Source organism: Crassostrea angulata, chromosome 6, assembly GCF_025612915.1.
Source record: "Crassostrea angulata isolate pt1a10 chromosome 6, ASM2561291v2, whole genome shotgun sequence".
Taxonomy (NCBI): Eukaryota; Metazoa; Mollusca; class Bivalvia; order Ostreida; family Ostreidae; genus Magallana; species Magallana angulata.
In genome coordinates this window covers 43,159,910-43,176,179 of record NC_069116.1, presented here as the reverse complement: position 1 = coordinate 43,176,179, position 16,270 = coordinate 43,159,910, and the positions used below count along the sequence as shown (strand labels likewise).

At 31.6% G+C, this 16,270-nt stretch overlaps 1 protein-coding gene across 1 annotated transcript; it reads right to left on the bottom strand.

The window, feature by feature from the left end:
* Nucleotides 1-202: 202 nt before the first annotated feature.
* Nucleotides 203-5,903, bottom strand: LOC128187529 (uncharacterized). Its single transcript, XM_052857950.1, has 3 exons — nucleotides 5,795-5,903; nucleotides 3,037-5,690; nucleotides 203-2,857 (listed from the first exon to the last, which is right to left on the bottom strand). The coding sequence occupies exons 2-3, from the start codon at nucleotides 5,584-5,586 to the stop codon at nucleotides 203-205; spliced, it is 5,205 nt and encodes a 1,734-aa protein (XP_052713910.1). The 5' UTR covers nucleotides 5,587-5,690; nucleotides 5,795-5,903.
* Between the last annotated feature and the right edge of the window lie 10,367 nt (nucleotides 5,904-16,270).

Genomic DNA, 16,270 nt, shown 5'->3' with positions numbered 1-16,270 from the left:
CATGCATTGCAATAATATGCAATAATAGGCTATTTAGTTTTAACTTACACATTGACGGGTCTACATTTTAGATGTTGTTGCACGATTTTCTGTAACCGGAAATAAAACAATCACACTAAATTTGGATTTCATGAATGGAGTTTACAATTCCGAATAAGTTCACTACACTCCCCCCACACTAATGACATATAATATAACCGTATCACTTTTGTTCTTCAATTGGTAAGATGATGACTAAACGTCGTACAGATCTGCTTATAATTGTGTCCAGACATCCATGATAATCACGTCCTGCACTAACGTTCTTGTATCTTAATTTGACGTCCCGAACTCTTCCATCCACAGCAGGGAGTGCTTCACAAATTTCGGCCAATTTCCATTGTCCGCGTATGTTGTTTGAATCCTGAACAAGCACTATATCTCCAACTCGAACATTTCGATTTTCTGTATGCCATTTTTGTCTAATAAGAAGGGTGTGAAAATAGTCCCTCATCCATCGTTTCCAAAATGTATCAATAACACGCTGCACAAATTTCCATCTGATCCTTGGGTTTAAACAGGTGTTCCATTCTCCCACTGGCACTCGTGAACTGGCACGTCCAAGTAGTAAATCATTAGGGCAAAGGTAAGTGCCCTCTACAGGATCGCAATTCTTCGTGCCGATCGGACGTTCGTTGAGTAAGTTTCCAATTTCGAAAAGAACTGTTTGAAGTTCTGAAAATGTCATGACTGCAGATCCAATTGCAGATTCTAAACAGATTTTTGTTGATTTGATGAGGGATTCACTGCATCCATTCTCCCATGGAGCATCTGCAGATTTTATTGTCTCCCAATCCATACCCTCCTGTTTCCCAAATTTCTTTATGTTGTCCCATTCCCATGAATGTACAACAGTCCTTAACTCCTTTCCTGTTGCAACAAGTTGTGTTCCAGCATCTGATATCATTTTTCGGGGATATCCACGTATTGACACAAATCTACGCAATACCATCATAAAACTTCCAACATCATAACCTTCAGCTAGGTCAATGTATACAGCTCTAGACACTAAACAGTTAAAAAGTACTCCATATCCTTTTCCATGAGTCCTTTTCTTTACAGTATCTTTGATAACAAGTGGTCCAAATAAGTCCACAGCACAGAAGTAGAATGGTGGTACTGGCTTGAGTCTGATGTCTGGAATTTGTCCCATTTGTTGAGATTCTGTGATTTTAAATTTTTTCCTGCAAGTCACACATTTCGATTTCACACGTTTTATTATGTTTTTTACTTTTGGTATCCAGTATCTACTCCGAAGTTTGGCAAGAGTAACATCAACTCCGGCATGATCTCTGTCATGAATTTCTTTTACAATAAACTCTGCAAATGGGTGACTTGATGGAACAAGAGCAAATGATGTCTTATTCCAACTATTTTCAATCCATTTGTTCATTCTTTGACCAACAGTAATAATTCCATCTGATGTTAATTGTGGTCCAAGACGTCTAAATCTGTACATAACATCCTTTGGAAGATCTTTTTGCACATGTCTAATCCAATTATCTTCTGCCCTTTTCAATTCGTCTGCTGATAGACAATGTATAATGCCTCGAAATGTGCGTTTTTCTACGATAAGTTGTAAAATACATGTCAGTCTGAGAAGCTTCTGTAATGTTGATATTCTATTGAGATCAACAATTTCTGCCACACTCATAGTTTTCTTGTTTCTCTCTGTTACTGTAGCATCAGTATGTTGTACGATAATATCAGGGATTTCCTTTACTTCTATATCTTGTTTAATAGGCCACTTTTCAAAGGGATGGTACAGAAATTCTGGACCTTTCTGCCACACAGACTCACTGTTAATTAGACTTGGTGATGTTACTCTAGTTGTGAAATCTGCAGGATTCTGATCAGATGGTATCCAATACCAGTCTGTTTTACAAGTTTTGGATTGTATTTCAGCTACTCTGTTGGCAACAAATGTTCCAAATCCATAACTTTCCTTTTGAATCTGTGCTCTAACTATTGCAGAATCCACAAGGTGAATGACTTTTTCAAAGGAAAATCCCAACCCGTTCACAATCTTTTCACGCAGACGAGCAGATAGCACAGCTCCACATAGTTCTAGTCTGGGAATAGTAAGTTGTCTTGTTGGAGCAATACGATTTTTTGCCATTAACAGTCTAGCAAAGAATGTATCCCATGCCGTTTCCCATCGGATGTATGCACAAGCCCCAAATGCCAGGTTGCTACCATCAGAGAATAATATCAGCATTGGTTTTCCATAAATCGTTTCTGGTTGAATACACCGTGGTATCTTTAAAAGTTCGAGATCAAAGAGACCTTTGAAAAATTCAATCCATTTTTGTGTCATTTCTAACGATAGAGGTTTGTCCCAATCCTCACAGCTGTTTGTATTTTCTTGACACAGAGTTCTCATTAATGACTTTGCAGTGAGTATGTATGGCACGACCATTCCGAGTGGGTCATATACCCCAGCAACTTGTTTCAGTACCATTCGCTTCGTGAGTGTAATGTTCATATTTGATAAATCTGACACATTGTGAGACAAAATACTAGAACTATCCTGTGTCTGTTTTCCCTTTTTTATAAAATTCAGTTGGACTTTGAAGGTGAAAACATCGTCCTGTGGTCTCCAAATCAGCCCCAGAACCTTTTCTGTCTCTGCATTCAACAATTTAATTCCAGTTGCCAGTTTGTCATGATTTCCTGAGATGATCCAATGTTTGACAGTAAATCCACCATTCCCGAGTACATGATCAATATCTTGTGCAAGTCGACATGCATCTTCAATACTTGTTTCTGATGTAAGGATATCATCAACATAGCTACTGTTTTTTACAACGTCTGCAACCTTTGGATAATCATCCTCTAATAGTTCAGCTGTTTTTCTCAATGCTATTATGGCAATGGCACCACTTGGACGGTCTCCAAAGGGACACTTGTAAGTGCATAATGATCAGGTGGCCTAGTGGTGTCAAAGTTTCTCCATAAGAATCGGTGTGTGTGTTGGTCTTTTGTTGATAATCGTACAGAGTTGTACATTTTTGATATGTCTCCAACAAGTGCAATCTGATTTTCACGAAATTTGAGTAACACAGAAATGAGATCATTGAGCACTTTCGGTCCTTTCATCCAATAATTGTTGAGAACATGACCCATGAATGAAGCGGACGAGTTAAAAACAATTCGCAGAGGTGTGGACTTGGATCCAGGCTTCAAGACTTCATGATGCGATATGTAGTGTACAGGTCCTTCATATGAATTTATTTCTGTGTTTGTAAGCTTTCTTGCTGCCTTTCTGTGTATCATATCCTCTATCTGTGTGTGATATTCCTGTGCATATTCTTTGCTTGTGTTGATGAGTCTTTGTTCAACTGATTTCAATCGACCAAATGCTGCCTTAATGTTGTTTGGTAAGTTGACAGGATCATGTTTCCATGGATATGATGCAGTCCAGTATTTTCCAGATGTATCATATTCTAGTCCTGCTTCAATTGTGCGTAGTTCATGTTCTTCCTGTATGGTAAATCTTCCATTACCAACGCTACATTGACCGCATCGACAGCCACCACACTTTGGATTACAGTATGTTCCTAGACTCTCAATATCTAGAAAACTGTCAAAATGTTCCTTTAGAGATTTTGTATCGATAACCTGCATGGAGTTTATATCAATCCCAGATAGATGATTGATGTATACGTCCTTTGGAATAGCGGACAATTTCAACATTGAATGACTTCCTCTTAGACAATATCCAAATTGGTTTTTCATTAGCTGAAGGTTTCCTGCACTTTCAATATTCACTGGTAAAAGTATACTACAGTCTGCACCTATCAACAGTTCTATTTCACCATCTGTTCTAGATATGTCACTATCTGATATTCCCTTGAATAAGGTTGAGACTCCACTGATATCTACAGGTTTCGAATTTGTTGATATCTTCTCCATACCATATGCTTTGATCTGCCATGTTTCTCCTTCCACATCTGTTAAGGGAATAATGTATTCCTTGGTGTAAAGATGCTCAATTATATTTCCAACTTTGGATATACGAAGTGTAACATCGATTCCCTTCATATTAAGGCGTTTTGCAGCTGTATGAGATATCAAAGATATATTTGATCCAGGGTCCCAAAGTGTGAATAAATTGTCATCCTTGCATCTGACCTCACTAACCATCAACACAACAGTTTCTCCAGATTGTTCCCCATTCACTAATTGTAAACAGTTATTAACTTTGTTCATAGGTTCTTGGTGTAAGGTTGAATGATGCATTTTGCTACAATGTTCACATCCTTTTTTATCTGGACAACTTTTGGATATATGTCCTATCCTTAAACATATGAAGCAAGCTCTGTTTTTTCTGAGACAATCGATCTTACTGTTGACATCTATTCTGTTAAAGGTCCAACAATGGCTAATATCATGCGAATCAGTGTCGTGGTACCAGCAGAGCTTCTGTGAATTCATTTTGGACATTCTTGGATTGTGTGGTAACTGATTACCTTGACAAACTATATCTGAAATATGAGCCAATCCATCAACTACTTTTTGTAAGATTTCTTGGTTTTGTTTCATTTGGACGCAGAGCTCATTTGTGGCTGTAGTATTTGATGGTTTTTCTATGAAATGATTGGTTGAATTTGTTTCAGATAGGTAATGAACCTTAGCTCTTTGTTCACATCTTAATTCTGATTGCATGTATTCCATTGCATTTTTTTCTTCCAGAAGAAAGTCAAGTAAAGGGATAAATTGTTCATAGTTTTTATGCTTCTTCTTTTGCAGAATCCACTCACGTTTCTGAACTGGAGGAAGAATTTTCTCAATTTCACTTATCATTGTTGTGGTATTCATTTCCCTGTCCATATTAACACGTTTTAAGTCTAAGTAACATCTTTCTATGACTTCAACACTGTTAATAAAACACAAATGATCCCCGTCAGGAATAATTCTGAGTTTTCGAATGTCTGAAAGTATGGAATCTGTGAGTCTTTCAGGTCTACCATATTTCATTTCAAGTCTTTTCCACATTTCTTCATAATCATTATCTACACCCTGCACTGTTTTAAGAGCTTCGCTCATAAGACTTTTCTTTAATGCAAATGGGTCTGTTCCATATGTTGGATACATAATACTTTCATAATCTCTCTTGAAACTAGGGAATTCTCTAATCTCACCACTAAATATTGGAGCATCTAATTTCTTCACTTTAACACTTTCCTTTTGTTTGTCTTTTTCTTTCTCATTTTGCTGTATAGTTTTACACTGTTTATTAACATGTGCGCGACATTTACACAATTCATCATACATTGTGTCCATATCTCTATCTGCATTATCAATGATATCTTGCTCAGTTTCAGGATTTAATAATTCTATATATTCTGCATGTCCACTCTCTAGTTCTTTATAAGAATCCTCCATATCAATTAAAATGTTCTTTAGTAAATCTGGACTTTCAGAATTCTTTAATTTTTCGAATCTGTTATAAATTCTGTGAAACTTCCCTTGCAATATTGACCGCCTCCGTTTCTTGGTCAAGGCAAATGGTGACTTCTGAGGAGTTCCAGTCCTTTCCGTCATATTTCTGTCAGTATTTTCTATTGGCTTCCCTTGTGTTGAAATGTTGAACTCAAATATATGTAGATCTGAACCGCCATGTAGTAATCATATTTATTGATTTCAACCTGTTACAAATGTAAACATACGTTAAGTTCACAGGAATTAATAAGTATTATAAATACATGCATTGCAATAATATGCAATAATAGGCTATTTAGTTTTAACTTACACATTGACGGGTCTACATTTTAGATGTTGTTGCACGATTTTCTGTAACCGGAAATAAAACAATCACACTAAATTTAGATTTCATGAATGGAGTTTACAATTCCGAATAAGTTCACTACATCCACTAATAGGAACGAAAAACTACTTATTGTTCATTGTAGCCCCACTCTTGTGGTGCTTTTTTTCACTTTCAAATAACTAGGTCAATGACCTACTTTTTATGCTAGTGACCTCTGAATGTTTTTTGATAAGACTGTCAAAATTTGTCAAAATTGTCCACCATTTCCAAGGTTTTCTTTATTTTGTAATTATTAGAAATAATAAAACAATTTGTAGATTGGGAAATGATAAAATACGAATAGCTTTACTAATTTTATATTTGAATGAATCGTTTTAAGCTCATATTTTAAATTTAATTTAGTCCGACTTTCCTCTATTAATTTCCAAAAGTGTACCCATTTTTGATCGAGTTTTACAAAATGTTCAGTCAAATGATGAACCAGTGATTAAGCTTGAATACATTTAACATTGCTATAGAGAGATTCTAAATATATCACACTGGTGGCACGATAAACAAAGTAAAAACCTGCATAATAATAGCGCCTTGTAAATTAAAAAACATATATGCATTCATAGAAATTAGACACATTACAATTTCTACTCACTCCATTGTGCTCCAATGCTTGACAAACAAATGAGTATACGAAAATGAAAATGCAGCCCTGCTTGGCTACCCTTTGCATGTACACTGTACAACTTATCCGGAACATGTGGGTCAAACATGAAATCAAAAATATAAACAGTACAGATAGAATATTTCCGGAATAAGGAAATAGGTAACACTACAATGAAAAAACCCCCAATGAAATCGGAAAAACAGCATCTTTTGGTAATATTTGTAAAACCCTGAAAGAGATGTGTCTGTTAGAGAAGAATTATGTCTATATAATATGTTTGTTTTGAAAATATGAACATTTTTTTTAATTTCCAAGATTTATGTTTATATATATAAAAAATCTTTAAAGTTTTAGGTTGATGAAATCTTTTGACAAAACGATCTTTCTCGTAATAACGAGATCTTTTCTCGCCAAAACGATTGCTCGTTATAACAATTAAGTTCTGTTGACATTATAACAATCAGAAGAATTACATGTATGTCAGCTTAATATGTTTTGCATACGCATATCATAACATAATGTTTCGTTTAACACAGCATATGCAGCAAGGACATTAAAAGAAAAATCCGTTTCAGTTTCCTCATGGACTGAGGAGCGGACAAAGATGTCGTGGGTTAAGCAGATTTTTTTCTAATAAATCTTTTTTGAAAGAAAATAACTGCTTATTCCGGTTTTTTTAAAATTAAATTCATTTTTACATTAAAACATTTTAGCAGATTAGTCTTCATTGTTCTGGTTTTTTTTTTTTTTTTTAGGTTATTACGACTCTTTATCTCGTACCTACTACCTTATATTTTGTCCGCACGAATGACATTATGTATAAATGGGGATATGTATAAATCATTAATATGTTTACCTTCCATGGTTTTGACAAAAATGAAGCGGATAGGGAAAATGAAGATGTAGTGACAACCATTCATCATTCCCGAAGAGTGAATGGAAAATATTTAGATTTTATGACCAGTTTAACAAGAAGGTCTTTCTTTGGGACAAGGTTTACTATACAACAGCTGGATTGGTAGTGGGCATTTGGGTATTATACAGATGTACATGTTATACAGGGTGAGATGTTCTACTCTTCTACAAGAACACATTTATTTTGTACATAGATCATTTATCAACAATGATCTGGTTGGATCGAAAACTATTTCACATCCCAAATCAACAAAGTTTTAAGATTTTAAAGGTACTTGGACACGATTTGAGCTCCAATTTAATATTTTTTTTACATTTATAATGTCTAGAATGGTCGATATAGATATATTGAATGCTTTGTCAAAATTTGAAAGTCAAATATTGAGTTACAAGGGAATTACAGAGGTAAAAATTCTTAGTTTTGTAAACAAAGCTTGAATTTTGTTATTGTGTACATGCACGTATGTTTCGTATTGGTGTAAGTTTCAATCTAATGTTCCTGTTTGTTGTTGATAAAATTATATATGAACACATTGAATCGATTTATCTGGTTACCACAAGTTATTTTGACAAAGAAATGGATTTTTTACTTTTCTTTATTTGTAAACTTGCAATGATAAGACACCCGAGCTTTGTTTACATAACAGCGACTCATTTCCCCTGTATCTCGTATGCAATTTGATTTCTAACATTTAAGATGTAGAAAATCATTCAAAATGCAAATTTTTGAACCATTTTTTTAACATAAAGATTAAAAATAAAATCTATATCTAAAATCCTGTTTAGATCCCTTTAGAGTGGTGTTGTTGTAATTATGATCATCTATATGTATATGCAATACATGCACACGAACATGGTTACAAATGAGTATCTTTTAGGACTTCATAATTGTATTCCATTCGGTTATCTCTGGAAAACACAAAATGACTTTAACTGACATTTTATTTAAACTTCCCATGGTGATTTCCCCCCTTTTTCCAAACAAGGGGATCAATTTCGGGATTATCCTTATATTAATTAAAGTGTCAGTTAAAAACTTGTTTTTACCTTCCTCTCATCAATCTTTCGTTATGCAATAGACAAAGGTGTTTTGTTTATTCAACCAATCTGTTCACTTTGTTATTTTAACAATGAATAAGACGTTTGTATATTTTCTACCTTTCTTTATAATTCTGACACGTAATGAACCATTATCACTTGGATGTAAATATTCAAGATGGCACAGGTGCTGTATTTTCTAATCTTTGTCGTTGTGCTTGGGCTGATGTATTTCACTTCTATAAATGGATGGGTGTTCAGCAGGGGTAAATGTTTCTTTTTTAATTTTTAATAAAAATCAAAGAATATCCTGCAGTTTATTTCAATCATCCTTTTGATTACGTCGTAAAACGAGCAGTTGTAACTGTAAATCAATGCTTGAATTGTCTTTTCAGAAACATTGGAAGTCTACTTTTATTTTCAAAATTTAGCTTTTATTATGTATAATAATACTCAAAAGTTTCTATAGGGCTATAGGATAATACTGTAATTATTAATGACATCATATCTATTTTAATTATGAAACATTTAAATTTTGGCGATATATTAAAGATAGAAAAGATGATATATTCTCTAATCTTTACTGTTGTGCTTGGGCTAATTTCTTTTACTTCTTTCGACGAAGAAGAGGTAAAATGATGTCGTATTTCTCTTAGATTTTGAGAGTAAGTTAATAAAATGAAGTTCAAATATGTTTAATAAAGTATCTTTAAATAGCTTTCATTTTCAAAAATTAAAATAGTTTGTCTTATTTGAAATAATGATTTATTTTGGTAAAATAATGTAGTGAATTGAATTAGAAATAATTCATTGGCAAATGTCATCGGGATTGGACATCAATTCTACAACATATATATTCCTCGCATCATGGTACATACAATATTTGTAAAAAAAAAAACAAAGACTGAAAGTTTACTCTTCTATTTTATCAGCTTGTAAAGATGAGCCGATTTATTGTGGATTCTTCTGCGACTTTGCTATTGACAAAAACGGATGCAGATATTGTAAATGCAGGGGGTAATCTGCAAATCCGATTTAGCAGTTGGTAAGAAATTTCTTTTTTCTTTCTTAATTTTATTTAAATTTTATAAACATGTTTTAATTGCGGTAATATTCTGTTTATTTCAGACGTAAATCTCTTTCTTCTTCATATTTGTGCAGTGTCCAAAATATCATTCATGCAAAAGAAGGAAAACCTTGCTATTGATCTTTAATCAAAATACTTCCTTTTACGATTTCCATTATATTCATCATACCAGTCACATCCAAAAAGCAATATTCTTTTTTTCAATATATTTTATATCCATAAATTTTGTTTTATATGAATCTTATGTTCTTTAGCTGTGTTTTATATTTTCCATCGTTATTCTTGAAGTTCATGATTTTTTAAAATTTATTTCTAATTGGCTTTGATTTGAAACATTAAACTTGTTAGACCTATCTGATCTTTTTGTTTTATTATTTAAGTTTAGTTAACAGACTATAGATATAACTCTTTTTAAGGTTAAAGAAAATTAGTGCACAAAATGAAATCTGTGATGAAACATAAGTTGTTATGAAATTAACCCTCAGTGCATATATTTCTAATGATAAAAAATCAAAACAATTTAACTGTTGGAACATACCTTTAATCTGCTGATTTTTTCTAAAGAAAAGTATTTTTTGAATCCGTATTACTGAGATATGGATAGTGAGTGGTTAATCGATGTATTCTTGAAGCTGATGTGTTTGGTAGGCAATTCTTAAGTAAAGAATATGATATAATAATCATACATAACTATCTACAACACAGCCTGTTTAAGCTTCGACAAAAATCAGTAGTATTAATATAAGTAAAGTTGTCAATAACACTATGCCAAAAATATCAAAATATAATAGTCTGATTAACTACATCTGATTATTTTTGTACTTTGCATAATTTTTTTTATAGCAGATAGCATGTGTCTTCAGACTTTGAAACAACTGCCTGACAAATGAAATGAATTACATGATTGGTACATGTAAGCTTAAATTAAAATAAATGATCAAAATAAAATATTGTTGTATTTGTTATTATCAAGTTTTCGAAAGCTGAAGATTGAAACTGACGTTGATGTTACTAATATAAGATTATATATCATATCTAATAGATTATATTTAGTTATAAGACGTGCGTTTTTGTATTTTTAATGAAAAATAATGAAATTGGAAAAACAGCATCGTTTGGGGTAATACATGTCAAGCCTATTGATAAAATTCTGAAAGAAATGTTTCTGTTAGAGAATAATTGTGTCTATTTTATATGTCTGTTTAAAAAAAAACCTTTAAAGTTTTAGTTAGATATTCTTCTGACGAAACGAGACTTAAGATAGCCAAATAGAAACTCACAGTTATTAAATAAATCATAGAATAAAAACCGACCGCCTTTTGAAGGCATGTATTGAAGACATAAATGGTTTAATGTCGAGATCGATATTTTTAGAATAATTTTTGTTATTTAATGTGGACAAGTCAGTATCTCGAAATTTCGAAATAATTTTCTCGCAATAACGAGATAGTCCAAATAGATTTGGATTAGACAAGCACGGTTGCCAGATATGTCATTGCAAACCTCTAAGTTAATATTGCGTGCATTTATTATCTGTTAAAAAGGCAGACAATTGATGTTGTTATGCGTTAATATACTATTAGCTCAGCATATATCCGTAAAGAACTTAACGCAACATTTTTTTTCATTTTCATTTCATCAACCTATGTAAAATGTCACCGTATATGGTTGACTTTGTTACATTTAGCCCGTTTAAAACACTTTAGTATTTGTGTTATATTTTCTTAAGAGAAGCCAGTGTGTCTGAAAATTAAATGTCATCACGAATTTGGCAACGGGAAAGATAATTAGAAGAATTATGTCAGCTTAACATATTTTGTATATGTTGTAATGTTTCGTTTAATTACGAAATTTTATTGATTACACTACAAACACAGCAAATGCAGCATGGACATTAAGAAAACTAATTCCGTTGCAGTTTCCTCAAGCACTAAGGACCGGACAGAGATGTCGTGGATCAGCGGGTTTTTTTCTATGAAATCCTTTTTAAAAGAAAATAATTGCTTGCTCCGTATTAAAGAATTGAAGTTATTTATATAAAAAAGTTTTCAGCAGAAGATTAATTTTCATTGTGCTAGATTTAGGTAATATCGACGCTTCATCTTGAACTTACGACCTTGTGTTTTGTCTGAACGAATTACATTATGTATGAATGGGGATAAAATTTTAAAATCGTTAATTTGCTTACCTTCCATGGTTTTGACAAAAATGATGCGGATGGGGGAAAACCTACATGTATAAAAAATGTAATGACCACAATCCATCATTCCTGAAGATTATTGATCATCAATGGTCTGGATGGTTCGAAAACTATTGGACATCAAAAAGCAAAAAAGTTTTTTTAAATTACGTAGACACATTTTGAGCTCCAATTTTTTAAAATTTATTTTTTACATTTTAAATGTGTAGAATCGTCATCCACTTGCTAGAAATTTACGATTTTTTTCTAAATTTTCATTAGATTGCATGAACTTGTTACTTACTATCTAATTAAGAGGTAAAGTTCAGGTCATTCCAAGCGTATATCTCTTATTTCATATTTTATGTAATATCCGAAAAGTGCTAAATCGAGAGAGAAAAAAAAACATGCTATCAATCCGTCACCAAAATATCCTTTTCTTTTACATTTTTTTTGTCGAGATTTTCGATGTTCATTTTGATTTTTGTGTATATCCATATATTTTGTTCAAAATTTTTGTATTCAAATATCTATTTTCAATTTTTGCTCTTCATGGTTCATGATTTTCCTCAATTTCAAATGGGCTTCGAAATCTTAATTTTTTTTTTACCCCGCTTGGGTTTTTAACCAGGCTTTCTCGTAATGCCAATCGAATCCGTTTTACTGTGACATGTAGGGGTAATTGGATTTATAACTTTTGTTATACATATAATTTAATCACAAACAAGCAAGTGGTAATTGAATGTTTTTTAAGCTATTGGTTTGTAATTTTTAGATACAAGAAATAGAAGTTAATCAGTAGTAATAATAGATATACATGTTGTTAATTAATCCGCGGTATCAATACTATGTTATTAACGTCATGTTATCCCGCTTCCAAAACTATGATTGATCGAAATAAATCGTCTTGTTTCTTTAGTTTCTATCATTAAGTTTTTCAAATTTATTACAATAATTATCAAGTTCTTGACAGACTTATAACATTGTTCATAAAATTATTCATATCTAATAACTAATCAATTGCATGAAATCATGTTTCATTTGTTACTATCAATGATTTTCGAAAGGTGTAAATTGTAATAAACGTTGATCTGAGTGCAAAGTAGAATGTTTCAAAAAATATTTCAGTATTCCTGAGTATTTTTAAACCGAATGCTTGAATATAATTACACTGTAAAATTCGTAATCAACACTATACTATTACATGTACTTGCTTTATGTATAGTATTTATAAATTTTATCATTATATTTCATGAACCAATCGAAACACATAATTTTATAATTTAAGTTAAAATGTATGCTATGTTTATAGGTAACACATGCATAATTTGAAATTTGAAGATATTAATAATGTGGTACATGATTGTACCAGTTATTGCAAGTGAAATTGATTTCTAAAACGTTCACAAATGAGAGATGTTTTGGTTTTAATCTTAATGCATTATGATAATTGATAATCCTTACACCTTTCAGTTTTTTTACTTGCATATGGATGACATGACTTCCGCCCTTTGCTGATCTGCGTCAAAGACTTTACTACTGTGCAGTGTATTGTAATTTTTAAAATAAAAGAACAAGACAGTATCTAATATTTGGCAACCGGTGTGGAAAAATATGCAAAAAGATTTGTCGTAAATTAAATCATGTAGAATTTGATTTTTGTTTGCTATAATTACGTTTTCGCATCAACAGTTACCTTTAAGTTTTGTCGAATTGTGAAACCTTTAAAGAATTTAGTTTTATAATAATAACAGCTGCAAAATTTAATTGAAACTGACGACTATATTTTAGGTTTTGGTTTCATTGTGTACTTGAGTAATACTGATGAGAAAAAATATAAAGAGTAAAAGAACATTATTCATTTTACTGAACTGAGAGCATTTTGAATTAGTCCGATTAAAATAATCAAAGAAAACTGATGGATAAAGAATCTAGCATCAGGTGGACAAAAATATGAAGTACCCAGTTTATAACTAAGTTTTGAGTTTTGCATCGTAAGTTATATTGCGGTCAGTATGTTATATAATCCATATCAAATATGAAAACAAAAGATGTTAGGCAATATTACCATTTCAACATACAGAATGGGTACATGTCACAACCGTCAATGTTCTGTAGTTACCTTCTGTTAGATTTTTTATCATCAATCTGTTAATACCACCAAGTTATCATTGAATAAGCGTTGAAACTATATAAACCAGAATGTCTTACTTATGACAAGTTACACCAAGGTAAGAAAGGTGCACAGTGTTTATACATTTAGATTATTTTGGAAAGTTGATTTTAATCAACTCTCTTATGCAGTTAAAATGGAAGTGAAACAGTGTTTGGACCTCAGCACAAGTCATAACCACTGACAAGATTCAGTAGTTGAAAATAATCGATACATTCGATGAAATTTATCAAGAAGCATTGTTTTTCAAGAAAACGTATTAAAATTTTATAAATACCTTGAAAATAGTCAGATTTTAAATGATACGAATAATTAATTATTTAGATATTCTTGTAGCAGTATGTTTTAATATCATGACGCCAGAGATCAATAAGATTGGTTCGCTGTCATGTCTTACTAATGCGCCATTTCCATAGCGGTAGCATTTGGAATGAAGAGCAGACTATCCAATCAAAAGGTTCTGGTTTAGACTAGTCTTTATTATCATTTGTTTGTTAAAATATTTCTTGGATAAACTTTTCACGAAATGTTTAGATTACTAATACGTAATGCATCTTAGAGTTTGATGGCGTTTATTCTACCTTTAAATATTACATATATGATTCAAAGGGGGTTTCCGATTATTCATCGGAGGCCTTCGCAAAAAAGCGCACACTATGATTGAGATTTTCTTAATTTGCTAAACACTTTTAAAAATGAAATACAGTTTATGAATGGCAGTGACACTAAACAAACACAAAGCTTAAGTTTTCATTCACAATTTTTATAAATACTCTAGTTCGAATTTCCTCTATCAGTTTTCAAATTCGTACCCTTTTTTGATTCAATTTAACAAAAAACTAAATGATGGTAATACTAAAACATTTACAGCATTAAACTAGGTATATAGTGACCTTACTCTGCAGGTAAAAAAAACTTACATGAGGTCAATGATCAAAATTTTGAGATATGGCGTTTTTTATCGTTTTTAAGCATTTTTCAATGTTTTTGTAGTGTGTGCCATTCGATTATCTAAACGAAAAAGTGAGATAAAACCAACATAAAATATGCAAAATTATGTTGACTAACAAATAAAATCTTAACTTTGAATATTGCAGTACTACCAACAATATTTCAGTGATAAACAAAATCTGAAAAAATTAGTCCGAATTTCCTCTGTTTTGCTCAAAGTCCACTTTTGTTTAAGCCTAATTACATAATAAAGTAAAAATATCGAATGGTATGTCAATAATAATTCATTTCATAAATACTTTAAGTGTTTAGAACAAATTTTACTCATGACATTAAACTTTATAACAATCCGAATTTGAGAACTCTAACTCTGAGTAAACAACGTCCTTCAGGGGGAATAGGACACTGATCATGTGACTATCATTGAAATGATGCTTTGATATGCTAACTCTATTATGTCGTCATAATTGAACCGATTGTATGATGTTATGATGTCATTTATCCATTATTACGTCAAACATGATTTGATCTGTTTCCCTTACAATATGGCTCTAAAGTAGTAATTTTCACAACATGAGTTCTTAATTTTAGAAATGTAAATTTACAAAATCATCACCTGTTGCGATGATCATAGGCATTTTAGTTGCAGTTGACATAAATCTAATATTATAAAGTTTAAAAAATGGTGTTTAACCATAAAATTTTTAAAATAAGTTAAAAAAAATGAAATTCTGTAAAAATTTTGAAATAGCATTTCTGTAACATTTCATTATAAAATTTCATTTTAATCAATCAACTGAAGATAATCACACTTGTTATTACTTTTTTATATATTTAATGATAAATATAAACATTTGAAACTTCGGTTTGCTTTGATATTTTAATAATAATAAGCATAATAATGATTTTGGTTGAAATCATGTGATCGAAGAAGGGGGTATGCATCTTCTGGAGACTCTAGTGATAAAAGTAAATAGATAAGACATGTATTTTTGGGATTTTTTTTTATTACTTAAGATATTATTCTACTTGATTATTGAAAAAAACCTAACTTTAACTACAAAAATCCTGAGTAGGGACCTACCTTAAATGCCAAGAAAGTGGACAAAAATTGTTTTAAAAGTTATAAAACAGATATTTAGGTTGATATATGAATTAAAACAAAATATTGAGAATATTTATATGCCATCACATTTTGTTCAAAAGAATCAGTAGAGTCAGTAAAGTTTAAGATGTAAATAATTTTGAAATTTGTTTCCGTTCTAACTAATGAATATAATTTGCACCAAAATTCCATCAAATAAAACAATTATTGCAGAAAATTGAAATTGTCAATAAAAGATATCCTATGGTACCCCAAATTAATACCAAGGATACCAAAACAAATCCCAAAGAACCCGAAGGATACCATAATAATACACAATTGATGTGTAATATATTTATGAATAGATACATGC